At 34.5% G+C, this 27,082-nt stretch overlaps 2 protein-coding genes across 6 annotated transcripts; both read right to left on the minus strand.

The window, feature by feature from the left end:
- Positions 1 to 376: 376 nt before the first annotated feature.
- Positions 377 to 16,453, minus strand: LOC129453678 (afadin- and alpha-actinin-binding protein). Of its 4 annotated transcripts, none has more exons than XM_073862222.1 (12): positions 16,262 to 16,453; positions 11,209 to 11,338; positions 10,911 to 11,114; positions 9,305 to 9,415; positions 9,041 to 9,173; positions 6,480 to 6,555; positions 5,722 to 5,902; positions 4,834 to 4,975; positions 4,150 to 4,280; positions 2,908 to 3,081; positions 2,716 to 2,827; positions 377 to 1,643 (listed from the first exon to the last, which is right to left on the minus strand). In XM_073862222.1, exons 2-12 carry the CDS (start codon positions 11,323 to 11,325, stop codon positions 1,582 to 1,584), a joined length of 1,443 nt encoding a protein of 480 aa, XP_073718323.1. In that variant the 5' UTR covers positions 11,326 to 11,338; positions 16,262 to 16,453; the 3' UTR covers positions 377 to 1,581. The 4 variants fall into 4 exon arrangements, with proteins under 4 accessions (XP_073718323.1, XP_055073977.2, XP_055073976.2 ...); XM_055218002.2 differs by lacking the exon at positions 16,262 to 16,453 and adding an exon at positions 13,677 to 13,924 and having other exon boundaries at positions 4,834 to 4,972; positions 5,731 to 5,902; XM_055218001.2 differs by lacking the exon at positions 16,262 to 16,453 and adding an exon at positions 13,677 to 13,920 and having other exon boundaries at positions 4,834 to 4,972.
- A 1,170-nt stretch (positions 16,454 to 17,623) lies between these two features.
- On the minus strand, positions 17,624 to 22,416 carry LOC129453679 (uncharacterized). 2 transcript variants are annotated; one of them, XM_073862223.1, is made up of 8 exons: positions 22,275 to 22,416; positions 21,098 to 21,242; positions 20,946 to 20,994; positions 20,754 to 20,861; positions 20,317 to 20,436; positions 20,123 to 20,209; positions 17,892 to 17,979; positions 17,624 to 17,786 (listed from the first exon to the last, which is right to left on the minus strand). In XM_073862223.1, the coding sequence occupies exons 2-6, from the start codon at positions 21,229 to 21,231 to the stop codon at positions 20,180 to 20,182; spliced, it is 441 nt and encodes a 146-aa protein (XP_073718324.1). In that variant the 5' UTR covers positions 21,232 to 21,242; positions 22,275 to 22,416; the 3' UTR covers positions 17,624 to 17,786; positions 17,892 to 17,979; positions 20,123 to 20,179. The 2 variants fall into 2 exon arrangements, with proteins under 2 accessions (XP_073718324.1, XP_073718325.1); XM_073862224.1 differs by lacking the exons at positions 20,123 to 20,209; positions 20,317 to 20,436.
- Positions 22,417 to 27,082: the final 4,666 nt, after the last annotated feature.

The raw sequence follows: 27,082 nt of genomic DNA on the forward strand, positions 1-27,082 counted from the left end.
CCTTTCTAAAAACATTACTTGTGTGCATTTTGTGGAAAAAAAGAGCACTGATGTATTTTAAGATGTCAGTGCAAGTTGTTTGGACAGCTCTTACATTTATTTTAGTCTAGGACTACTCTAATCCCTGTCCGGGAAACCGCCCCCACGAGTTCAGGGTTAATCTGATGGTAAATTAACCCTGCTTTATGGAATACACCCCAGCTGAGACCTATCAGATTTTTTATTTTATTTAAGAAAATATAACACATTAATGCAGATTTAACTCAAATTTACCAACCTTAGAAGAAATATACAAAAGTAAAACGCAACATGGACAATATTGCAGCAACAATATCACTAACACATTATATATAAAACAAAAACAGTGACAAGGACCTTTAATTTGCCAAATATACACTTTTATTTAACGTTCTGAATGTTTATTTCAAAATACTCATAAGTCACAGGCACACATTGAATCTTGGGCTAGCCAAGGCTGTGAAGGATCCATCTAGGGATACTTGGTTTCAGGGGAAACAAATGCCACATTTGGAGGCAGCACGTGAACGAGCCTTTGAATTGCATGGGACAGCCTTCGTCATGGCCCGGTGATGTCATTGGCCTTCAAATACAGCCTTCAAAGGACGCAGCCCCTGAATTGGGATGCACCCATGGTGGAAGTGATGATGAATGCAAAAATCCGTCTTGTTTTGTAAAGATGTGAGACATTTGATTTTTATAATCTTTCTTGTTTCCGTCCCCAATGTACGTTATATGGTGTGATTGTAAAGCTGTAAACTGCATTGCACACGTGGCCAATCATATAACTCCTTTTGAAAGCATGGAACAACTGTAGCCTATATATTACTGCATGCATTTTTATTTAACAAAAGTGTGTCTAGTTTTTATCCCAATTAATGTTGTGACTACTATATATAAAACAAATTCCTGTAGTATGTTACAGTTACAGTGGCATAGCTTTGTATTATCCACATGCTTTGAATGTAAAATATATAATGGTGGTAATCAACAGCTACATTTCTAAAATATAAAATAAGTAAACGACTTAATGACAAATCCAAAACAACAAATAAAATTTATCAGTACTTAATTCTGTAGTTATTGTAATTCATAGACATTCTGTGCTAAAATAACACTGTACAACCTACTGTATACAGAAACAAAAAATAAATGAACTAAAATACCAGATAAAATCGAACACTGCTTAACGTGATGCAACAGATTTCTAACTAGGAAGTAAACCATAAAAGATTAACCAATACATCTATCCGAATCACCTGTAACTGCTAAAATTACACTGACATACAGTATTAGAAATTTCTATGTGAAATTGCAAAATGTTTTAAAAGCATCATGGCCATAAGTAAAGCATTGCTCATAGCTGTTCTGCATTCGGCAAGCCTTAGATCTCTAACAATCTTATATTATCACAAATTCACATTTGACACAAATGCCTAATATTCATGTTCATATTTTGAAAGTTCCTCCATAAGATACTTTCAGACTTGGAAAGTCGTCTGGATAGGTGTATTACTCTCCTGGTGTTGGATAAATTGGCCGGGGGTCCATGGTGTCGATGAACTAAAGATGAGATTTGCTCACTTTCGCAGAAATTGGAAGGTGTTTCTCTTCATGATGAGACTCTGCGAAATAACAAAACATATTTCAATAAATCTACACTGCAAAAAAAAATTCGAGAAAAAATGTCGTAGTATTTTTGTCTTGTTTTCAGTAAAAATATCTAAAAATTCTTAAATTAAGATGCTTTTTCTTGATAAGCAAAGCGACCTAAGAAAATAAGTTCAGTTTTTAGACCAAAAATATCAAATTAAAGTGATTTTGTGCATAAAAAAAGCAAAAAATCTGCCAATGGGGTAAGCAAATTTTTCTAGAATTTTTCTTGAATTTAGTGTTTAAGAAAAATGTTCAAGATTTTTTTGCTTACCCAATTGGCAAATTGTTTTGCTTGTTTTATACACAAAATCACTTAAACTTTATATTTTTGGTCTAAAAACTAGACTTATTTTCTTGGGCCGTTTTGCTCATCAAGACAAAGCATCTTAATTTAATTTTTTTTAGATATTTTTACTGAAAACAAGACAAAAATATTTTTCTTAAAAATATTTTTTTGCAGTGTACATACCCATCTTTATTCAATGTGTGCACTTTATGAATACATAAATCCATCTTTTTGTGTAAAGATGTGAGACATTTGATTTTTATAATCTTTCTTGTTTCCGTCCCCAATGTACGTTATATGGTGTGATTGTAAAGCTGTAAACTGCATTGCACACGTGGCCAATCATATAACTCCTTTTGAAAGCAAGGAACTAGCCTATATTATTGCATGCATATTTATTTAACAAAAGTGTGTCTAGTTTTTAACAGAGATGAATTTAGAAGCCACCAAACACTTCCATGGTTTCCCTATTTAAAGACATGAGTAGTTACACAAGTAAGTATGGTGACACAAAATAAAACGTAGCAATTCTTTAAATAGGGAAAACATGGAAGTGTTTGGTGACTTCTAAATTCATCCCTGTTTGGATCCTAAAGGAATGAATGGGGCTAGGCTAAATGCTAACAAATTCACGACGAGCTGTACAAAGATTTAGTGCACGCATTGAAAAAAGATAGGTATGTATTAATTCATCCAAGTTGAGGTAAGAACATAGTAAAATATAGAAAAAACAGTGTTGTTTTCCTTTCACTCACGCCTTGTTAATTCATCAGTCATGCGACTTTGTGGTTTGACGTGGTCTGCAAATGATGTGTTTAGAAACTGATGTTTCAGCCACATTGCACGGTCATCCTCAAACGATTTTCTCTGTAGGAAAAAGAACGATCAACGAAATTTTTTTTCTTACATTACAAGTTCTATAATAAATAATTATCATGAGTCAGAACCTCATGGCCCAATCTGATGGCAGCCTCTGTGAAATTTCTTCTTTCCATTTCAAAGTTTTTCCGCTGTTCCTCAAAAACTGTCCACTCTTCTTTCAAGCGTTCTTTCTCTTCCAGCATGTAGCAATCGTTCAGGACAGCTGCAGTCTCTTCATCGCAGGGCGTGTTGAGCTGTTGCTGTAAAAGCATTGCAATGTTTATGTTTTCTAGACATGAAAGTGCCCTTGGTTTTTCTGAAATGAGCATCTTCATATTCATTCATATTTTTTTAAAAGGCTTCTACATTTTGCGCCACAAACAAATCAGATTTTTTTATGTAGATTCTTTAGAAATGTCTGAAGCTGACTTCACCCTATACATTTTGGCCCACAATTTAGCTGTGTAATGCTGTGTTTACACCAACCGTGTTTGAGGTGTTAAAATCACGTCTACCGCACCTGGTTTGCCGCTTGAACAGTTTAAATGCATTCGCGCTTCAGAGGCGAAATACGGTTCTTGTGGGAGGGGCAAGTGCTATGCGGTTGTCTGTTTGCAAGATGGCTGATGTGCATTTATCGAAAGAGTTACCGGTTTTATTTGGTCACCTTACTATAGGGGGAAAATAAACAGCGCGGGTCGTTAAACGTCACGAGACTCAAAAGTGAAATATGTATTTACAACTTACCAGGTTGCCCAATGTCCTCACTGACACTCTTCCATGCGAGGTCCTGTCTCTATATAAATAAGAACTTGTGTCGTATAGCTCCGGGTGACTGCTCACGGACAATATCAAACGTTCCTTCATGTTGAATGAGTGACTCCAGGCGGGACTGCCACAACAGCAAGCAGGCTCTTGGTTAACGTTCAAATTTTCAACTCGCAAAATGCACAAAAAGCACTATTCGCGCGTACCGCGGCAGACGCACGAATGAGGCGGAATTGCGTCTACCACGCCGCGCTAAACGCCTCATTCGCGCCGCGAGACCTCCAGATGCGCGTCAACACGTCTTCACATTGACTTAACTTTGAAATCACTCATGCTTGACGCCTCTACAGCGGCTGGTGTAAATGCAGCATAAGACAAATTCCAGAGATCATAAAATATGTCTCTTTTATAAACCAAAATCTTAGTATGACATAATTGCCTTACACTTAAAATCTCTAAAAAAGACATTTCATGCATTTTTAAGGACCTGTGGATATCCTTACAAACGCTGACAAAAGTTAAACAGATAGCCAAATTGAATTAATTATCCCTCTGCTTACTTGTAGAAGTTGCTGCTGGGTCTGAATGAATTCTTTGCACTGCTGAATTTCTCCTCTGAGCTTTTCAATCTCCTCTTCATGGACTTGTTTGGTAATCGTCTCATCACTGTCACCATCTTGTGCTATAGATGCTGCAAAACAAAATTCAAACAGAAGTGACATGGCCATGGATTTTGAGTTTAAATTGAATGCATCCTGGCCAAAAAATAATTATGTTAGTATGATTATTACTTTTAATTTTCCGTTGGTCTTAAATAGTACAAATATCAAAACTCTTTGGTCATTTTTGAGCGCGATGCTAATGGTCTAATAAGATTCAATAGATTATGCTAAACTATGCTAAAAATGGTACCGCCAGATGTCCATGATTTTTGAAAGCCAATGTTGATATTTAAAATCACCTAAACAAACACGCCCCTACCCCAATAGAATCTGGACCTTCTGTTGATAGACCCGCCCCACACATACGCAACCCTTGATTTGATTTGATTGGCTATAAGTGTGTTTTGGTAGCCGGCCCGTCTCCTTTTCCAAAGCGTTTTTCAAACATCGTGGACTCCGCCTTTAAGAATCAAATGTTTAACTCTAGGGGAGCTGGAAAATGAGCATATTTTCAAAAAAAGTAGAGTCTCCCTTCAAGAAACAATTTCCTTAAAGGGACTTTGACCATATGCCTGTCTATACCTTGGCTGTCCAGTTTCTCAACATGGTATTTTAATTTCCTCCACTGCTGACGAATGCTATTGGTGAGTTTCTCTCGGGCATGATCACATGACATCTCAGGATGTTCTTTCAATGAGTTCTCCTCATCATCAGAATTAGCCTGCTAGACAGAGTTTAGAAAGACACAAAAAACATGTACAGACTCTTTCTTTTTGTTGGTAGAACTATATTAATAAATATATATATATATATATATATATATATATATATATATATATATAAAATTTAAAATATATTTATATATATATATATATGTGTATATATATATATATAATTAAATTTAGATTACGGAAAATATATATATATATATATATATATATATAAAATTTAAATATATATATATATATATATATATATATATATATATATATATATATATATATATATATATATTAAATTTAATATATATATATATATATATATATATATATATATATATATATATATATATATATATATATTAAAAAATTATATATATATATATATATATATATGAATATATTTTAAATTTTATATATATATATATATATATATATATATATATATATATATATATATATATATATATATATATATATATATATATATATATATACTGGTTTACCAAAACTTAGTTACTGGGTTCCTCTTTTACACATTTTCTATATTATAGCACTTAAACATGGAAAAAGTCAGATTTTCATGATATGTCCCCTTTAAGATAAGGTTAAGAAAATATTTACTTACTGTTATAAAATAATGTACAAAAAAGATTGAAAGCATAGCATAGTAGACAAATGTATTTTCCGTAATCTGTGTGTGAACAGGGCTTTAATGAAACCATCAATGTTATTGAGATGCAAGTCTAACCTGATCTACATTATTGCTCTGTTTCTCTTCATTTTTTAATATCTTCTTTGAATTTAACACCGCCATCATCTCTCTCTTCATCTGCTGCAGCACTTTCTTCAACTCAATGTTTTCCATCATTAGCTCCCTCTGGCGATTATCAAATTCATTTAGAAGTGTTTTGTACATTTCTCCCTCATGTCTAAAAAAGAATAAACACATGTTGATAACACATTCTCTATTTTGTACATAAAAATTGAATAACCAAACCAGATGATGATGCTTGAGAAGCAAATATATATATATATACATATATATATATACATATATATATATATATATATATATATATATATATATATATATATATATATATATATATATATATATATATATATATATATATTTTTTTTTTTTTTTTTTTTTGCCAGGGTTTCAAAATGCAATGTTACATGGAAAAGTACAAAGCTATAAACAATTTGTAATTACAATTATTACAATAATGAGATAAAGTAAAGGGTACACGGGGATTTTTAACAAAAACAATTAAGGATGGAGTACAGGTTTAATGTCCTAATGGCTTTAGAATTTTTGAAAGATAAAAGATCTTTTTATAGCCCAATTTCCATTTCAAAAATAATAAATAATGGTTTTTGATGTGAGAATTTATTGCGATGAATATGAGACTTAGCAAGTAACAGTAGAAGATTAATTATAACATATTAATTTTCTCTTGTAAATATGATTATTAATATTATAGAAAAAAATCAGTCTCTTACCTGGCTTCAGTTTTCCCAGTTTTCCAAAGAGATCTTTTCCCATCCGGCCTTCCAACATAATTCAAAACTTCCATTCCTGACAAAGAGTACACATATAAACAAACTAAGCATCCAGTGGCAAGAAAAAGTATGTGAACCCCTAGAAATAAACTGGTTTTCTACAGTGATTTGCTATAAAATGTGATCTGATCTTTAGCTAGGTTACAACAATAGACAAACACAATGTGCATAAGCTGACAACACAGAAATAATAAAAATGTTTGTGTCTTTATTGAAAACACCTATTAAATATTCACAGTGCTAGAGGAAAAAATAAGTGAACCCATAGACTAATTACTTGAAAACTATTTTGTGTCAGAAATAAAATGAGTTCAAAGGTGTGGTTTAGTGATACTTTGATTAATAAAAAGAAGACACTTAAACATTTTGAGATTGGTGTCCTTTTAACCATTTAAACTATTTAAAAACTGCATGTTCACTTGTGTTTCCTTGACTAAAATTTAAATTAGTTTGATGACCTGAAACATTAAATATATTAATTATATATGCAATAATATATACAGATATCTGGAGGGGGGCCAACACTTCACACCACTGTATACAGTAGATTAAGGGCTATTCTCATTTCTCTGTCTTACCCCTTCCCCTTTGTCTTCGTCTTCCCCTTGCCCCTCGAAACCGAGTAAAGGGGAAAGGGTTAAGACTAGGGCTGTCAAAATAAACGCGTTAATAACGCGTTAACGCAAATTCATTTTAACGGCACTAATTTTATTAACGCGCGATTAAGGCAACACGCAATTTCTGTTTGACCCACAGCTGGATAAATTGAGACGCAGCAAGTGACTGGCGCTGTCTAGATGAGTCGGAGCTTTTCATAAAAATAAGAACATTAAGCTCTCGTCTAGCGAATCCAATGCTCTAAATGGTAATTAAACATCTAAAATGCACGTTTTCTGCACGTGCAGTTTTCTTTATCTGCAAGTTTTCCGTGAGGTGTACCGTCCCAAATCCATATAAAGCAAAGATGCGTCTTCTTTCACTTTTTAGTTTCGTTTTAAAAAGCATTCAGAAATTATAGAAAATAGACCGCAGGACTTACTTGATGGTAAAATAATTATTAAGAGAGATAAAGTTCGGGATCTGATTGATGTTAAAAGAGTTATTAAGAGTGACAAGGCTCAAAAGCGATGTCTGACGCAGACGTCTGAAGCGCGTGCACACAAACGCGCGAGTGCGTGACACTTCGTGCTATTTATACGCATCTTCAGGAGACTGGGCTCGATAAATATAGACATCTAACACAAAATTACAGGTTTAAAAATATCTGTTTTGACAAGAATTCACGCAGGTATGACCTATAATCTGTTATATCTAAAGTGAATGTTTGGTTAACTGTTAAGGAAAAGTATCTGTTGTGTCATTTATATTAAACCCTTGCATTATCCTACAGTCTTAAAGTGGTCTGTCTCAATGTCAAAATTAAACAATAAAAAAAAACATATATGTATATTGATATTGTTTTTGCTCTGCAAAAGGTATAGTTCTGTCATGCTTTGTCAGATTCCAACAATTGGTCCAATTGTTTTGAAGTTTTTCAATAAAGAATGTTAAAATATAAATGACACATTTTTGAAAATTTTCTTATCCCAACTCAATTTGCCAGCACAGGTCACAAATGATGCAGCAGCAAACAGAAATGGAGAAAGAACAAGGTCTTCTAAAGGCAAAAACATTTATAAAACTATGGCTGATGGTTCTGTTGAAAATGTAAACAGGCTGTTGTAGACATACATTTGCATATAGCATATATATTATCCAAATTCATGCTGATTAGAGCATTAAAAACTTAAAAAGTGTTACATTTAGGTAAATTTAGAACAGATAAAAATGTGCGATTAATTTGCGATTAATCGCAAGTTAACTCATGATATCATGCGATTAACTGCGATTAAATATTTTAATCTATTGACAGCCCTAGTTAAGACATAATAAATGAGACACCACTCGATTACCGTTTGCGTCAACTTCCCTTGACGCTAACTGGCTGCTACGTAAACAGACAAGCGTTGAAAAACAAAGAAGATGCCGTTGTCTTAGGTTGTGGTAGCGATTGCATGAGCGGAGCTCAACAAATAGCGCATAACTTAGCTGCTAGCTAGCGCCATAAATAGCGATAAAAAAAAAACATTACAATTAAAACCGCTTGAACATTTTATTAAAAGTCTCATAAAACATGAGTGTCATAATATAATCTCAATTAAACTGCAGAAAATAACGTTACTTTCATTTGTGCGACTCCTTGACAGTTCAACGTTCATCAATAAAACGTCTTGATGCCGACTCTCCTGAGATATTCCTACGTTAACGTTTACCCCTCTCTTTCAAGTGTCGTCCTTATCACACTTCGTTTCAAGGGCTATGTATCCATACGCCTTGGCCCTAGCCCTTGATCAAACTGAGAATTGAGACACCACTTTGCCTCACATGAACCCGCAAAACCGAGGTGATGGGGTAAAGGGAAGGGGTAAGACAGAGAAATGAGACGCACCCTAAATACGTACCTTGTTTGTCTTTTCTGGCAATAAGTAGCTGATTAAGGCGTTCCTTTACTTTGCTGTACTCCCTTTCTCTTCTCTTAATATCGTGGTTGTACTGTGTGGCACGGCTTGCAATGACACCCTGCAGCCTTTGTACCTGTTATAACGCAAAGTTTTTTGATTACAACATTGTGGAATGCAATACATGATTATACATGATTCTTTAAATGATTATAAATAAAACTATACATATTAATAAAAACCATAAATGATTCTGATTCCACAAACCTCTTCTTTTGCATCTTTTAGGCAGTTTTGTAATGTCTTCATAGTTGTTTCCAGTTGACGCTCTCTCTCATGCAACCGAATGTTTTCTTTCTTCGAAAGTTCAAGCTGGTCCTACAAAATATTGAAACTTTTTACATTAAACCATGAAATTGAAGTTGTGATTGTCTTTATTTATTTTCCTATCAGGATGCATATTTGAGTAAAATGGCTTTTGAAATGAGAAAGAGAAAATGTAGGTTGGGACTTGATTTCGTTCATCGGAAACTGTCTGGATTGTTGGAAGTTGAGCGTTTCTAGGAAAACAGGACAACAATCAACTGCAGCGAGTCCCCAATAGCCCCGCTGTCAAAATGATTGATTATTGACATAAGGATATTATGTAAAGATCATATTTCAAGATGATGTTTCGTAAATTTCCTATATCAAAACTTTATTTCTGTGAGTAGATGCAGCTAAATTCGAACAAAAACGGAAACACAAACTTGCTTTAGTCGCTTGGTATCTTTGGAAACCTTAAAGTGTCCTCTTTCTAGTCATATTCTCTATGTCATTACCACGGTACGCCAGTAGAGAGCGCCAAAAACAAAGCTGTTTATTAGCAATACACTAGAAAAAATGACTCTCGTACTTAGTATTTTTGTCTTGTTTTCAGTAGAAATATCTAAAAATTCTTAAATCAAGATGTATTTTCTTGATGAGCTAAATTACCTAAGAAAATCTGTCTAGTTTTTAGACAAAAAATATACAATTTAAGTGAAACTGTGGTTAAAACAGTGGCCAAAAATATCTGCTAATGGGGTGAGAAATTTTTTCCTGAATTAAGTATTTTTTTTAACTTATTTCATAATTTTTCTCTCATCCCATGGCAAATATTTTTGCTTGTTTTAAGCACATATTCACTTAAATTGTATATTTTTTGTGTAAAAACTAGACTTATTTTCTTGGGTCATTTTGCCCAAATAGGGGTGTATTGGACATGATATAATAAATGGTCTGTGGGGGATTTTTGAGCTGAAACTTTACAGACACATTCTGGGCACACCTGAGACTTATACTACATCTTGTAAAAAGACCACAATAGGTGACCTTTAAAGGCAATTTTCTCAATATTTTGATTTATTGCACCCACAATATCCAGATTTTCAAATAGTTGTATACTGGTCATATAATGCCACTATCATACCAGGCCATACATCAATTAAAAGCTTATTTATTATGTATAAATCTCAATTTCAGAAAATTGACCTATATGACCTATATGTTTTTGTGGTCCAGGGACAAGTATGACATTATATTTAATAATAAGTGATTAAAACATATATTGTGTTTGTGACATCTGAATGTCTTGCCTTATCTTAAAACTGAAAGTAAAGTAGTTTTCCTTGTGGAAGGTCTGCATTTGTTAACCATGTAATACGCGGGGTAATGTGCAGACAGCCGTTGTTATCGTGAAATAAGCTCCTACTTCGCTTCGCATCAGGTCCTGATCAAACTGTTGTAACTTTTTTCTGCGATAACAACCTGCTGCCTATACATTATTTCTTACATATTACACATTAAATTGCATACCAGCATACATAAAGAGAGGTTTTATATAATACAATACCTTTAGTCTTGAGTTGGTAAGATGTTGATAGTGAAGGTCACTGCTGGACTTGAGCTGCTCCACCTCCAGCTCCTCTATCATTTTAACAGCTTGACGGTGCAGCCGCAGCAGGTCATATATGTTATTTAAAGCAACCACAGCATCTAAATCACGGATTCCCTCCGAGTTACGGAAAATCGGTGGAAAGCCCAGCGACGACAATTCCTGCGAATAAAACAAGTGAGGGTACAGTAAATAACAAAAGAACTTGTGTCTTGGTAGTTGCGTTACCATTTTTCCTGTTATCTGGAGCATCTACCTGATTGATGTATAAAATGCACTCAGAGATATTGTCCGCTGTGCAGAAGTTGCCCGAGACATTTTGAGAACTTTGAGGAGACATCATAGATGGAGTGTATAGCCGTGAAGGAGACATTTCTGGAAAAAACCTGAAACAACACACATAATTTCATTTTAAATGGTTACTTGTATGCAATAATCTATAATAACGTTTGCAGTGTTGAAGGTTTTTACAAGGTTACATTTGTGCCTGAGGTTATGGGTTACAGCAAATCTAAATGAGGTTATTAGAGAAACTGATCCTTAAAATAACTTTTTGGGTCACCTTATCTTCCCTTCTCTCATGAGACTTTGGTTATGTGGAGCATGTAGAGTAAAATCTGTTACTTATGCTATATATATAGATATATATATGGCCTGTCGACTTTATATAGAACAATTTATTTATAAACGTAAAATAAGACGAATCAAACCTAATAAGTTCATTTGGAAAATTTTACATATAATTATTAACACACTCTCATGCCATTCCAATCTCATTTTAGGTGTTTATAGAGACTAGGGGTCTCATTTATAAAGCGTGCGTATATACAAAACAGGGCTGGAAATTGTGCAAAAATTGTGATCTATAAAAAACAAACTTGACGGGAAAATGGTCTTAAAGGGTGGGATCTCAGGAAGATTCATGTACGCACACTTGCAGCTGATCTGTCATTTATAAAGGGAACATTTCTTTGTTTTAAAAGTCTTAAAGGGGACATTTCACAAGACATTTTTTAAGATGTCAAATAAATCTTTGGTGTCCATATGTGTACATATGTGAAGTTTTAGCTCCAAATATCATATAGATAATTTATTATATCAAGTTAAAATTGTCCCTTTAACATGCAAATGAGCTGATCTCTGTTCTAAATGGTAGTGTCGTGGTTGGACAGTACAGATTAATGGGCGGTATTATCCCCTTCTGACATCACCAGGGGAGCCAAATTTCAATTACCTATATTTTCACATGCTTGTGGAGAATGGTTTACCAAAATTAAGTTATTGGATTGATCTCATTCACATTTTCTAGGTTGATAAAAGCACTGGGGACCCAATTGTAGCACTTAAACATGGAAAAAGTCAAATTTTCATGGTATGTCCCCTTTAATATTTTTTGCCATATGCCATTTTTGGCTTTGGTACGTATGTAGACTTTTAGTAAGGATCCTACGCACAGTTTTATAAATGAGACCCGAGGTCTGTCAAGCTCCAAAATGTAGAAAAAAACTTTGAAGCACTAAAAAATCCATAGCAGCCATATGTTTGCTCGGTACAACAGATGCACACATCAACAAGCCAATGACTTTTAATGATGTCACTCATATCCAACCATTAAACTACAAAGCAGATTTTCATTCTTTACCTCATGTGAAGCTATGGTATAACTTCAGGAGATTGAAATGTATAATATGATCAAACAAAAGTTTTAAGATAAGCTTTATTTTTGCCTTAATGGATCAATGTGCACTATATTACTGTACAAGAAAGTGCTGCATGAAGATTTCACAGTAAGAACGGTTGGGTCAAACAAAGTTATTGTTGCAGTGAATAAAACATATGCACACACACAAATAAACATTTTAATCAAAATAACAACTAGCAATAATGTGTTTGCTAACTTACCAAAAGGTATTTTAATTTTGCAAATAACTTTATATTTCACTTATATAATGATACTCTACTAAAATACGTACAGTACACAAGAATGGGTATTTTTTCATTTTTTCCATTAAAAATATTTTAATGAGTCTTGAGATTATGTCTGTCTAGCCCTGCTGAAAAAAAAACAATAAAAACATTACAGAAAATTCTAATGGTTTCCATTAAAATACCAATAGGAACCATTAGCTTTTACCATTAAAACCACTACACTGTAGTGTGTTTTGGGCCATATTCCATTAGAACCAATTAAATTCCCAATGAAACCAATAAAACCATTAGAATTTTCTGTAATGGTTTTATTGTTATTTTCAACAGGGAGGTCTTGAAATCAAAACGATGACACTAATATAAAGTTACCAAACTATCAAAAAACAAAAACACCAAATGTTAAAAGCAAATCAGACTAAATAAAATAAATAAATACATTTAAAAAGCATTTGGAAAAATATGCTAATAACATGAAACAAAATCAAAATATTCATTTATTCGTTTTAAACATACGTTTATCACGTGATAATGTAAACAAACAGTCTATATTTGCATTAAACGTACTGATGACAGTAATAAACGAGAGACTGAACCACGAGAAACTGAATTATCAAAAGTAGGTTAAGGTGAATAAAAGGATTTCGATAAAGATAATAATTTAAACGACATTTACATCTAAATACATCGTAATGTTTAGGGACATCACACTACGTTACTCAGTCAGTCCTGGTAAACACATTACGATTTTACCTCAGAATCAGATGTTAACTTATGAACGACCAGCGGTTCACTTACTGCGTGCGTCCTTTTGGCATCCAAGATCACCATTTACAGTTCACGGTCCCATTTTTCGCCATTCAGTGCAGATTTAACGGTTTCCCGGTAAGTTTACGGAATAAACCGTCTTGTTGTGGTACGTAACAAGCGTGATGCTCCTCAGATCAACCTTGAAAGAAGACAGTCGCAAGCAAACACGTCGCCAAGCAACGAACACGGGGGCGTGTCATTGGCTGTCTCCCTGCAAAAAATCCACCAATGGCATTTGTCGCAAACATTGCAGGTGCAATAACCTAAACTAACAAGTAGTACAATAACAAGTTGTGTTATGAGGTTTAATCATAACCAGTGAATAAAATGTAGTTTGTGATGCCACTACATTACAAATTTATTCACATATATTCTACACTCTTAAAAATAAAGGTGCTTAAACTTTATTCATAGAAAAAAACATTTTTTGCGTCCACAAAGAACTTTTCACCATTTCTTTCTTACATTTTTAGACTCTAGACTTTTTTCTCTTCAAAAAAACTTTTATTTTTTTAAACAGAAAGGTTCTTTAGATGTTAAAGGTTCTTCATGGAACCATTTAGACGAAAAAGGTTCTTCAATGGCATCGTGAAGCACCTTTATTTTTAAGACAAAGGACATGTATAGGCTAATGTATTATTCATCAGACAAATGACATGTATGTACATTATACCTACTATACATGTTAAAATAATAAGAAATACAATAATGATAATGATAATACACTGCAAAAAATGATTTTCAAGTAGTATTTTTGTTTTGTTTTCAGTAAAAAAAAATATCTAAAAATTCTTAAATTAAGATGCTTTTCTTCACTGCAAAAAATGATTTTCAAGAAAAAAATTCTTAGTATTTTTGTCTTGTTTTCAGTAAAAATATCTAAAAATTCTTAAATCAAGATGCTTTTTCTTGAGGGGCAAAACGACCCAAGAAAATAAGTCTAGTTTTTAGACCAAACATATCAAATTTAGGTGATTTTGTGCATAAAACACAAAAAAATCTACCAATGGGGTAAGCAAAAAAAAATCTTGAACATTTTTCTTATACACTAAATTCAAGAAAAATTCAGCTTTAAATTAGTTTACCCCATTGGCAGATATTTTTGCTTCTTTTATGCACAAAATAACTTAAATTTTATATTTTCGGTCTAAAAACTAGACTTATTTTCTTGGGTCGTTTTGTTACTCTATATGCCACCTAAAGGGCACCACAAATATTTTAAACAAAACAGTAGTGCTTTTTTACAGTCCACTTCTACATGTACTACTACCTACTGTGTATGTACCAACCCTGAACCTTTCTGTGGGTCTGTTTATGTTTAATCCCAGGGAACACTAGTAATATAATGTATAGCTTGAATGCACCTTGAATGCAAAAATACATCTAAGGCACAACCATTTATTGTAACTAGAAAAATACAGACTATTTATACCTGTTTTCAAATCCTCCTGACAAATGTGCAAAACATTTTTACTACATCCATGTCTGTTCATAAAGCAATGAGAGCAGCAGAACATCGATCAAATTTAATACCTAACATATACACTAACAGAAAGCAAACACGTGCTACTGTAGCAGATAAGTTAATTGCTAACAGGAACAGGATATCCCAGTGACCCATCCTCCCGAAACAGAGGATCTGTGAGGTGCCTTTTCGCCTCCAGCCACCGTCGTTTCACCTTTACCCTGTTAAATAAAGAGCTACGATGAATAAATCTCATCCAGTGTATCATAACACAATACTTTTAAAGACAACAGCAAAAAGGGGGCGGGGGAGAGATGGGGGTGCCTTTGCTTGTGAATAAGGAACAGACATGATTTAAGTGATGTCACAATGCCAGCTGAGGCCAAGCCCTAATTGAGACATTGCACAGCTGAGCTGAGGTCTTGAGTTCAGTCTCATGGGGCCATAAATCCTCTGGTCTGTATTCTCATGTGATTATGCCATCATCTCAAGAACAGAAAAATCAATAACAGATCGATTTAGTAGAGGGATGTGCAAAATAACGTTTGCAATAACACAAACACAAATGTACAAAATAATGTTTTGATTCAACATTTTCCCTAAAGACAATACTCATGCAGAAAAATATTTTATTGTTAAACTTTTTGACTGCATTTTTTTTAACATATACATATGTGTGAAAATACTTGATTATGCTAAGTGAGTTATTATATGCCTTAGATATAGCTTAGGATTTTTGTTTCATTTTTCACCAGGTGAAAATTGTACTTTGAATTATTTTGTTAAATGCATACAATAATAAAATACATATACACTTTAAAAATGTATATTTCGTTAAAATAATTATGTTGCTTTTATTTTGCACATTTTTTCAAAATGTAACAAAATGTATCATCATATTAATCATGATGTCATGCCGGAATGCGTAGTTTGTGAGAGCAGGTCAGTTATCCATGGCAACCATACAGAGCGAACCTAAATATTTAGCCATGCTACATTTACAACAGTCAAACAATGGCAAACGATTAACACAGTGGGTGGCTACTTAGCATTTCCTGTACGCACACACGCAAGGACTGTACACAATATAAACAACTCTCCGTCTCACCTTCACATTGAGAGACCCACGGCACATCAGCACATATCCTCCAAGTTTGTGTAGCAGATCTGCTGTACAGCCATAAATAGACAAAAACAAAGAAAATACAAGAGGATATGTAGGTTTTATTACAAAGATCACAAAAATAACTTTTAAAACAATATTAAGTTTTGTACAGGTTGTTTTTACACTGCATATGCTTTTATAAAAGTAGAAATAAAATGGAAATGCCACCTTTATGGCACTCAAATAAAAGCACTCTGAAAAAATATTTACAAAATTCCATTCATCGGACGTATGGGACAGAATTTGTTAATAATTACCATTGTGTAAACAGCAGTTTGCTCAAATACCTTCACTGGTGGACTCCATGCGAGACGCTGTGTTGACAGTGTCGCCAAATAAACAGTATCGTGGGATTTTGGTACCGACCACCCCAGCCACTACAGGTCCTGTGTAAGAATAATTGGAGATAAGGTTGAATAAATTTTGATAGATACTTTATTTTTAAGTAAATTATTAATTTAAATAATGTATCATTGACCACAATAAACAAGATTTTTAGTAGTGCTGAGCATAAAATCGCGTACTATACATATATATATGAGTGCATAATATATGAGTGTGTGCTGTGTGTAATTATTATGTATATAATATATAAATACACACACATTCATATTTAAGAAATATTTATATGTGAATATACAGTACTGTGCAAAAATCTTAGGCCACCATGCCAGAATTAGATTTGTTGTTTTTGCAATGTTATAGTGATTATATAAAATTGTTTCTCAGTCTCTTTAATAAAATACAACCAGAAAATACAGGAAATGTCTATGTAGTATTAAAAACTGTATAAAAAGTTTTTAGGATAAAACTCCCCTTCCACTTGACCAATAGCAGGAAACTGCAGGATTTCTTAAACCTAAATAAAATTAAATCTTATCACTGCAAAAAAATGATTTTCAAGAAAAACAAATCTTAGTATTTTTGTCTTCTTTTCAGTAAACATATCTAAAAATTCTTAAATTAAGATGGTTTTTCTTGATGACGAAAACGACCCAAGAAAATAAGTCTAGTTTTTAGACAAAAAATAACAAATTTAAGTGATTTTGTGTATAAACAAGCAATTTTGTGTTTGAGAAAAATGTTCAAGATTTTTTTGCTTACCCCATTGGCAGATTTTTTGGCTTGTTTTATGCACAAAATCACTTAAATTTGATATTTTTGATCTAAAAACTAGACTTATTTTCTTGGGTCTTTTTGGTCATCAAGAAAAAGCATCTTATTTTAAGAATTTTTAGATATTTTTACTGAAAACAAGACAAAAATACTTAAGACTTTTGTACAGTACATGAATGTATATATAGCTTAATGCAATGTTTCGGCTGCACGAGCACGCTTACAAGCATCTCCAATGGTTCCCACTTTGTAAACATCGTAGTTGTCGATGATGGTGTAGAGTTTGTTGAGGAAATCCACGACCTGGTGCGGGGTGCTGGAGCCAGAAAGCTGAGTGAAGCCTACAATGTCACTGGACAATAGAAACAAACAAAAAGTTTTACATGTAAAGTTTTTAATCAATTGATCTAATGGGAGAAGTTTACGTTTTTAGAGTTTTACGCTATTTTATACTTGCCTGAAGTAAACAGTTGCATTGGAGTAACTCTGGGCTTCTGCTGTGCATCCCTGACGAAGATCATCAGCAACTGGTTTTGGTAACATGCCTGTCACAAATGGAAATAATACTGGTACTGTCCTGTTTTTGAGCTTCTGTCCTAATTCACATTTATTTTATGGAAAAAATTATGTGAACATTTATACAGTATTTGTAATTTCACACATACTATCTTTTGCTTGGAAATTTTATAAAACTGCCCGCAATGTGTTAAATGTCCAGTAGGTGGAACCATTAGTATAACAGTTCATGGCTGTAGTCCCAATCATAAGGTGTTTCTCAATGTCAAGGATGCTTCCTTTGCAGGACTGGTCCTTCCAAGTCACTTCCTTCAGAGGCTAGGTGAGGGAACGTGTAAATGAAACAGGCTAGCAAATGCACGTCATTGCGTCATTACGTCAGTGAAAAGGTGTGCTTTCAGGGCTGCGCTCATAGGATTGTGGGTGATTTGAGAGCGGTGTTACTGGAAGCTAAATATTTTCGTTTATAAAGTTTTAAAAAGTGATATTTCTATGGCAAAACTGCACGGATTGGATTGTGAAAAATGGATGCACATATTTTGGACTTGGACATTTTTTGGAGGTGGACCCCATATCCTTATACCCCATAACTGACAGATCCAGGGCATTTTCTAAAATATCTGAAAATGTGTTTGTCTAAAAAATAGATATATGCATCTTGGACAGCTTGAGGGTAAGTAAGTCATGTGTTTAATATCATTTTTGGGCGAACTATCCCTTTAACAAATGAAGTAAAACAATTTCAACTTGTTTTACTAGTTATGTCAACTTATTACAACTCAAAACTTAAAATAGTAAGTTAAATTGATGTGCAAAACCAAGTTCACGGCAAAAAATTATTTTCAAGAAAAAAAATTATTCGTATTTTTGTCGTTTTCAGTTAAAATATCAAAAAATTCTTAAATTAAGATGCTTTTTCTTGATGAGCAAAACGACCCAAGAAAATAAGTTTAGTTTACAGATCAAAAATATCAAATAAGTGATTTTGTGCATAAAACAAGCAAAAAAATCTGCCAATGGGGTAAGCAAAAAAATCTTGAACATTTTCTTAAACACTAAATTCAAGAAAAATTCAAAAAAAAAATTCTTACACCATTGGCAGATTTTTTTTCTTGTTTTATGCACAAAATCACTTACATTTTATATTTTTGGTTTAAAAACTAGACTTATTTTCTTGGGTCATTATGCTCATCAAGAAAAAGCATCTTAATTTAACTGATCTCTCGGAAAGTCATGTTATAGTCACATAAATTGTATTAATTTATTCGTGTCCATGTCATGAAATTCAGTCTTTTTCGCACAAATTTCTATAAATAGTTTTTCGTGTGTTGCACAACTTTCTTTTTCGTTTCATTTTATGTATTGTTTTCTTATTGTTTTTTCTTAATTTCTTACCATTGTCGCTTGGGGTTGGGGTAAGAATCACTTTCTGTTACATTTTTAGACAATCTAACCAAAACCCCAACTCTAACCCCAAGTCCACACTGCAAAAAATTATTTTCAAGAAAACAAAATCTTAGTATTTTTGTCTTGTTTTCAGTAAAAATATCTAAAATTTCTTAAATTAACATGCTTTATCTTGATGAGCAAAACGACCCAAGAAAATAAGTCTAGTTTTTAGACCAAAAATGTCAAATTTAAGTGATTTTGTGCATAAAACAAACAAAAACATCTGCCAATTCGGTAAGCAAATTTTTCTTGAATTTTACTTGAATTTTGTGTTTAAGAAAAATGTTCAAGATTTTTTTGCTTACCCCATTGGCAGATGTTTTGCTTGTTTTATACACAAAATCACTTAAATTTTATATTTTTGGTCTAAAAACTAACTTTCTTGAAAATCATTTTTTGCAGTGCAGGCGAGAATAGTTTTAAAAGCGGAAGAAAAACATGTAGAAACCAATACATAAAATTACATCCTAACCCCAAGCAACAAAGATTTAAAAATGGGGGGGGGAACAATACATAAAATGACACGAAAAAGAAAGTCATGCCATAGACATGAGAAACTATAGATACTTGTCACAAAGCCGAATTTCGTACCATGGACACAAACAAATTGACCAAATCCTGCGCGACTACAACACAACCCTCCGTGAGATCATGTTGCGTGCTAACTTCATGCTGCATTGTTATTGCAAAAGTGTTTGTGTGATGTTTAAAACTGTATTGTACTGTAGAGCAACCGGTCTGTCTTCTGCTTCTCCTGAAGAAGATCTTGTGTTCTCTCAGCTACAATGCTTTCCAAATGTACTTTTCCATCTAGAATAAAACTAATAAGTTAGTTGCACTTGTATGTGAGATGCAATTTAAAAAAATATGTAAAACGAATATATGAATTTAAAAAAGTCTATTGAGATTATACATACCAGGTTCATCATCATATCCACAGGGCTGACCTTGTGCGGGTTTATTTTATCAAGAATCTTCTTCACCTGCTCGAAAGTGGGTCTCATTGTGATGTTGTGGGACCAGCATCTCTTAATCAGCTGGGTAAAATTTAAGTGTTGAGTGCTTTTTCAACAGTTATCAGCAATGATCAAGACCCACCACATTTGCTTAATGCCTAAATGACACTGTTAGAAAAAAATTGTACCCCAGCTATTACTGGGGCAGTACAATTTAAAAAGGTCTTAGTATGTACAGTACCATTACTGTAGGTACACTTTTAAGAAGGAATGGTTAGGGCTAAAATACATCATCAGTGCTTAGGTTGAGGGTTACCCATAATGCACCATAAAAGCAAATGTGCTTACAGTAAGTAAATACCTTTCAAGAGCCATTTTTCAGTTTTACAGACACAAACCTCACAGTAATCGTCCGGATCTGGCCAATCATTGTCTTTCCCAGCCTTCAGTTTGGGAAGTGATGGATGCCACATTACATCAAGCTTGACCGAATCCTCTTGTTCCTGCTGATGTGACAACCATCACGTTTCTTATCACATCCTACGTAAAAAACAAACTAAAGCCTGTTTTCCTGGTTTTTGTATGCTTACTGAAATGAAGTCACTCCGAGTGGCGATTTCGACCAAGATAATGGAGTAGCTTGAGATGAGGAAGAAAAGACAAATGTTTGTTTCAAGCTTCTGAGAAATCGACACAGATGATCTGGTTTTTGAGGACATGAAGTTCATAAAGTAGCTGTAACCTGTACACGTCAGCTGCTGCTGTGAAGCTAGAGCTGATCCGCAGCAAAACTTCAGGGGTGCAGTAAATGCGATACACATTTTGACAGTTGAAATTGGTGCTCACGTCCTCAAAATCCTCCTTTCTGTAGGCCATAAGCCCATAATCTGTATAATGGGAATAAATGTGTCTTTTCATAAATGTGATCTTTTGGTGTCATGAAATTTGTACAATATTTGCTTTTAATGCCCCATCAGGTTCAATTAAACCATCAAAATATGAGGTATGTGGTGCAAAATGGACTTAATCACTAAACTTTTAAGGATATTTATTTATTGGACAGAATAATTATGTAAAAAGATACCACATCAGATACCTTGGTTTTATTGAAATATACAAAAAACGCATAGAAAAACAAAAAGGTAATAAAACATATATTGACTACAATTTTATTTGTACACTTAATTTTTTTACAGCGCGTCGTGAATTTGTTAGCATTTAGCCTAGCCCCATTCATAGGATCTAAACAGGGATGAATTTAGAAGCCACCAAACACTTCCATGTTTTCCCTATTTAAAGACTGTTACATGAGTAGTTATACAAGTAAGTACGTTGGTACGTTCTATTTTGTGCCACCACACTTACTCATGTAACCCCTCATGTAACAGTCCCCAAATAATGTAAACATGGAAGTGTTTGGTGGCCTCCAAATTCACTCCTGTTTGGATCCCAAGGAATGAATGGGGCTAGGCCAAATGCCAACACATTCACGACGCGCTGCACAAAGATCAAGCGCACGCACTGAAAAAAAAAAAGGGATGTATTAATTTTTCTAAGTTGAGGTAAGAACATAGTAACATATTGAAAAACGGTGGTGTTTTCCTTTAAATTCTTCTCAAAGCTGAGCTTTACTCCCACAGACCAATGCAACATGCATGCAACATTTTAAATGCTTTTTTAAAAGAAATTTCACTATAAAGTATCAATTGTTCAAAATTGGACATCACTTTTTGGCCACTACTGTATGTTGTACAGATATACTTGCTAAAAACTCTTTCACTTCTTTCCTAACGGTTTTGGTCAGAGTGAAATGTTTCTTATGTGTTTGACAGCTACGGTCTTTCCATCACTACAGAAAACATAACTGCATCAAACCACAGATAGACAAGATGTGGCAGCAATGGCAGGAAAACACTCACTAGATTCCAGCCTGAATGAATCGCGGTTTGAAGTTGGCGTTCGCTCCAGTGCTGATGGTTACATCTGTGACTCTGCTCACACTGTAGTTCCTCTTTACTGTCTGAAGGCTTATGGTGCTACATAACCCAGTGTAGCAGACCTTACATGTAAAGACCAGGATAAAAAAAGATCAACCCAGTAACAAAGTTTTGGTAAACCATTCTCTGCAAGCATGAAAAAATAGGCCATTGAAATTTGGCTCCCCTTGTGATGTCAGAAGGGGATAATACCGCCCTTTAATCTGCACTATCCAACCACAGCACTGCCATTTAGTGCAGAGATCAGCTAATTTGCATTTTAAATGACACACACTCCTACAAAGTGGCAATTTAAACATGCTATACTACATTATCTATGACATTTTGAGCTAAAACTTCAAATACATACTCTTTATAGAGTCCTCTTTAGATTTATTTTATTATAGTACTATATATTATTTGCAATAATACCATGTATTCTACATATTAAATGAACATTGTGAAAAGCGCTATATAAATAAAATTGAATTGAATTGAATTGAAACCATTAATTGAATGTGTTTAAGTTAGATAATAGATAATCATAACAATTTTATAAAGTGATTTAAAGGTACAGTGTGTAAATTTTTGCAGCATCTAGTGGTGAGGTTGCGAATTGCAACCAACGACTTAGTCCACTGCTCACCCCTCGCTTTTGAAACGCATAGAGAAGCTACGGTAGCCGCCACCAAACAAACATGTCATCGTCGGAGACAACTTAGTAAAATAAATTGTCCTTTAGGGGCTTCTGTAGAAACATGGTGGCACAAAATGGCGACTTCCACGTAAGGGGACCCTCTTGTATGTACATAAAAACTTCTCTTTCTATGGTAATAAAAAATCATAACGGTTCATTATGTTAGATCTTTATACTCCCCTTATTATATTGTTTTGTATATTATTTTGCATTTCTGTCAAGAGGTCCTTCTAAAAATTACACACTGCACCTTTAAATCCAGTGATTTTGTTCTTCATAAAATTATAACATTTGAATAATTGCTGAGTAGTGTCTAAAACATCTTACCAAATATGATATTATTGTAGTTAATGATCCAGCTTTCATCCCAAAACATTTTCAGTTTTTGGTATTGCAGCCACTAGGAAAAGTTTGTAAAAAGTAATATTTCATACCACTTTTTTTTAAAACAGTACTGTATAATTTTGTTATTATATTTACTTGCTGCTTTTGTGTTGCAGCTGGTTGTTGTTTGCTATGCAGTTGCCAAAATATTATAATGTCTTGGTTTCTAAAAAAATGAACAAATATGGGTTAAGTACTTTGCAAACATCCTCACCACCCAGTGGCCACTTTAATGGATGTGGCCATAACCCCACAGTCAGCGGGACACGTTAGACAGTTCTCCTCCAGTTCACACGTCTCTCATCACCACAAACTTTAAAACAAGATATAGTGTAAACAGCACTATACAAATAAAAATCACTTTGACACACAGACGCAACTGAAAGTACAAACAATGGCTAAGCAAAGATTCGTTTTGTTTTCGTCTGAGAAAGTGTGAATTGTTTCCTGGAATAGTATTAGAATATGTCAACAGCTTTATTTAATCCAACACTTCCATGTACATAAACATACACTGTGGGTATATTTTGCACATCTATATCCTTGTATACTAGGCAGGGGCGTCGAACTGGGGGTAAAACCAGTACTGATTACCAGGGCCCCAAAGAAAGAGAGGGCCCTAAAAAGTCTGGAATATATTATGGGGTGGGGCATGGGGGCCCATCAGGACTGCCTATGCATAGGGCCTGAGATCTTGTGCAACGCCCCTGATACTAGGTTGCCAACTTTCTCACTCTCAAATACGGGACAAAGGATAGCCTGTCGCAGCAGTGAGGATATGGTTTTGTGTATACAGTGTATTTAAGCCATTTGTCAAAATGATAGCTTATCTCCTAATTAAATATTATTCATTTATAACTCTTATGCTTTGGCAACAGGTTTATTAATGGTTTGTTAATTTACTTTTAACACAGTCCTTTAATTGAACCATTACCTTTAATATCTGTCTAAAAGTAAAACAAAACACTTGACTCCTGCACTAAGGGTAAAACATTATCCTCTTTGATGTTAATCTTACGTGTGACAAACTAACATAGATTCTGTGAACTGTACTATTTTTTGGTTTGTTTTTAGTTATTGAGTTAACATTAAATAGTTAAAACACACTTACGTTACAGTCTGTAAATCACAAGAGCAAGAATTTCCTAGCAAAGTTGGAAATGCCTTCAGGCTTGTAACGTTAGGTGAGCGATTTCTTCAGAATTGAGAACGAACAGCTAAATAACCAATTATATAAAGAAAGAAAACTTGAAATCGTATTATTTTACCATCTTAAACGTATACTGATTGTGATTAGATGAAAGGTGTCGGAAATCATTCGGCTTGTTCGACATCATGCAGCGCCACAAGAATCGACAGCCGGATGACGTCAAAGTACCGCGAGATCGATTCGCGAAATCATACGAGGAGTTTGCTTTTAAATTGCTCTCGCGGAATTTTGACGTGATCCGGCTGTCGATTCTTGTAGCGCCACATGAAGTCGAACAAGCCTCTTATCAAGTGTCGTGACTCGTGATCAACATTGCTGCTGTTGTGTTTGTGGCGCTTCAAAAACTGACAGGTGGACGACATCAAAGTACCGCGAGAGCACCTCGAAAGCAGTCTCTTTTGGATGACTTCTCGAATCGCTCTCGCGGGATTTTGATGTTATCTTTGCTTGTTTTTTGTGGCGCCACATGAAGTCGTATCTGTCACCGGTTAGATCAGCGTAGCAGTCCAAAAACGGGACGCGAGATGTCCCGTAGCCTATGGGGAAAAAATTAGGCTCAAACTACGGGACATTTTGCAACCCTATTGTATACTGATGATTAAAAGATTTAATTTATGTATCTAACAAACGGAATAATGTTAACCTTGAGCGCTGACTAAGCACTTTTGACTCCAATGCTGCATGCATCTGTCCTTCTTTGATGTGAGCGATGACAGACGTTACTCCAAGATGAACCAGCACCACCTGTGTTAAAAGAAACAAATCGGTATATTTAAACATTTAGTGATAATTTCATATCCAAAGTAACTTGCAGTGCATTTAATGTATACACTTTATCATTGTGTTAGCTGGAAATCAAACCCATGACCTTTACGCTGCTTTTGCACTGCTACCAATTGAGCTACCACCTTTTCTAAACCAGTTGCATGATTTAGATACAAGACATACAGACTTGTTATATCTTTAGAACAAACTGCAACTTTACCCACCCAGTAGTGCAGCATTTACTATAGTAAACTGTAGTATACAATACAGTAGTATATTATAGTAACTTTAATATAGTATAATTACGATAGTATATATCACAAAGTTTATCCATTCTCAGGCACTTTTAACTAACATTTAGTTGGATTACATTAAAAAAGGTCAAATATTACTACAAGAAAGATTGGTCAAAAAAAGTACACCTTTGCACCTTAAGAGCTCATATTAGCACCTCAGCAGTACATATTGGTATCAAAATGTATACATATCTGTACCTTAAAGGAACGCTGCGACTTTTTGTGACTTTAGCTTATTTACATCCCCCAGAGTTTGATAAGTCCATACATACCTTTTTCATCTCCGTGTGTGCTGAAACTCTGTCTGACGCACCCACCGCTAGCCTTAGCACAAAGACTGGAAGTAAATGGCTCTAGCTAGCATACTGTATTGCTCTCCGCCCAAGTGGCAATGCTTTGCCTTCTGAGAATATAGTTCCCGGTATGTATATGGTTGAAAGATGGCTGTGTCTATGACATGCTGTGACTATACAAATCACAACATATAAATAAGAAAAGGTTGATGTTATTTTGTCAGTTAATGGGAGTGGTATGCTAGCTGGAGCTATTTACTTCCAGTCATTGTGCTAGGCTAGGTTAGCAGTGGGTGCGTCCGACAGAGTTACGCGGTCACACAGAGATGAAAAGGATATGTATGGACTTATCTAACTCTGGGGGATATACGGTGAATAAGCTAAAGTCCCAAAAGTCAGTGTGTTCCTTTAATGCTAGTACGAGGCAGGCGAAGGCCGAAGCAGGGGCTAGAGGACCCTATGCAATCCCATCGAGGTTGGGTGTAGAGGATTCGTCAAGATGCTTGGAGTGAAGGGTCTGCACAGCCGGAAAGCCGCCAAGAACAACGAAGACGACAAGATGACTGTGGATCAAGCGGGGTGATCCTTGGATCATACAAGCTACTCAGACACAAGCCAGGGTCTGATCAACCCTAGCTAGGTCGCCTGGGCGAGGGTGTTTGGTGTTGTGAGACCCGAAACACCCAATGAACGCAGGATACATCAACAAACAAAGTTTATATCGTAACCAGCTGTTATGTGAAGGCAACATACCGACATACATTGTTAACATGATATTGCATTCGAGACTTAAAAGAGTGATGGGTTGCCTAGAGGAATATATTGGTATTCTTAGTTGTTTGCAATCCGATAGCATCCTGATAATAATAAAGTTCAGGTAATGTTATATCTGAGAAGGTTTCACTCGCCTGAACTGGAAAATCTTGTTTCGAACAGCGTATTCATAGAAGGAGTCTGACGCGTTGACTGAATAGGTGACGTTGAACTCCTCCCCATCAGTGACCTTTTCAGGTGGACGCTGAACCCAAGCCATTTCTAAACCTGTGAAAATAGTATGTGTGTGCCTATTATTCAACATCTCAGGGGTGTGATTATCTCTGGGGACA

The sequence above is a fragment of the Misgurnus anguillicaudatus genome, chromosome 23 (genome assembly GCF_027580225.2).
Source record: "Misgurnus anguillicaudatus chromosome 23, ASM2758022v2, whole genome shotgun sequence".
In the NCBI taxonomy this organism is placed as follows: Eukaryota; Metazoa; Chordata; class Actinopteri; order Cypriniformes; family Cobitidae; genus Misgurnus; species Misgurnus anguillicaudatus.

Excerpts from the sequence above, each read along its gene's own strand:
- LOC129453678 (XM_055218000.2), bottom strand. The coding sequence starts at position 13,696 with ATGCCAAAAGGACGCACGCA. Across the intron at positions 11,339-13,676 it reads ATGCCAAAAGGACGCACGCA|GTTTTTTCCAGAAATGTCTC; the intron begins GTAAGTGAACCG and ends GTGTTGTTTCAG. Across the intron at positions 11,115-11,208 it reads GCATTTTATACATCAATCAG|GAATTGTCGTCGCTGGGCTT; the intron begins GTAGATGCTCCA and ends TTTTATTCGCAG.
- LOC129453679 (XM_073862223.1), bottom strand. The coding sequence starts at position 21,231 with ATGGCCTACAGAAAGGAGGATTTTGAGGACGTGAGCACCAATTTCAAC. Across the intron at positions 20,862-20,945 it reads CTCGGAGTGACTTCATTTCA|CAGGAACAAGAGGATTCGGT; the intron begins GTAAGCATACAA and ends TTGTCACATCAG. Across the intron at positions 20,210-20,316 it reads TGGATATGATGATGAACCTG|ATGGAAAAGTACATTTGGAA; the intron begins GTATGTATAATC and ends GTTTTATTCTAG.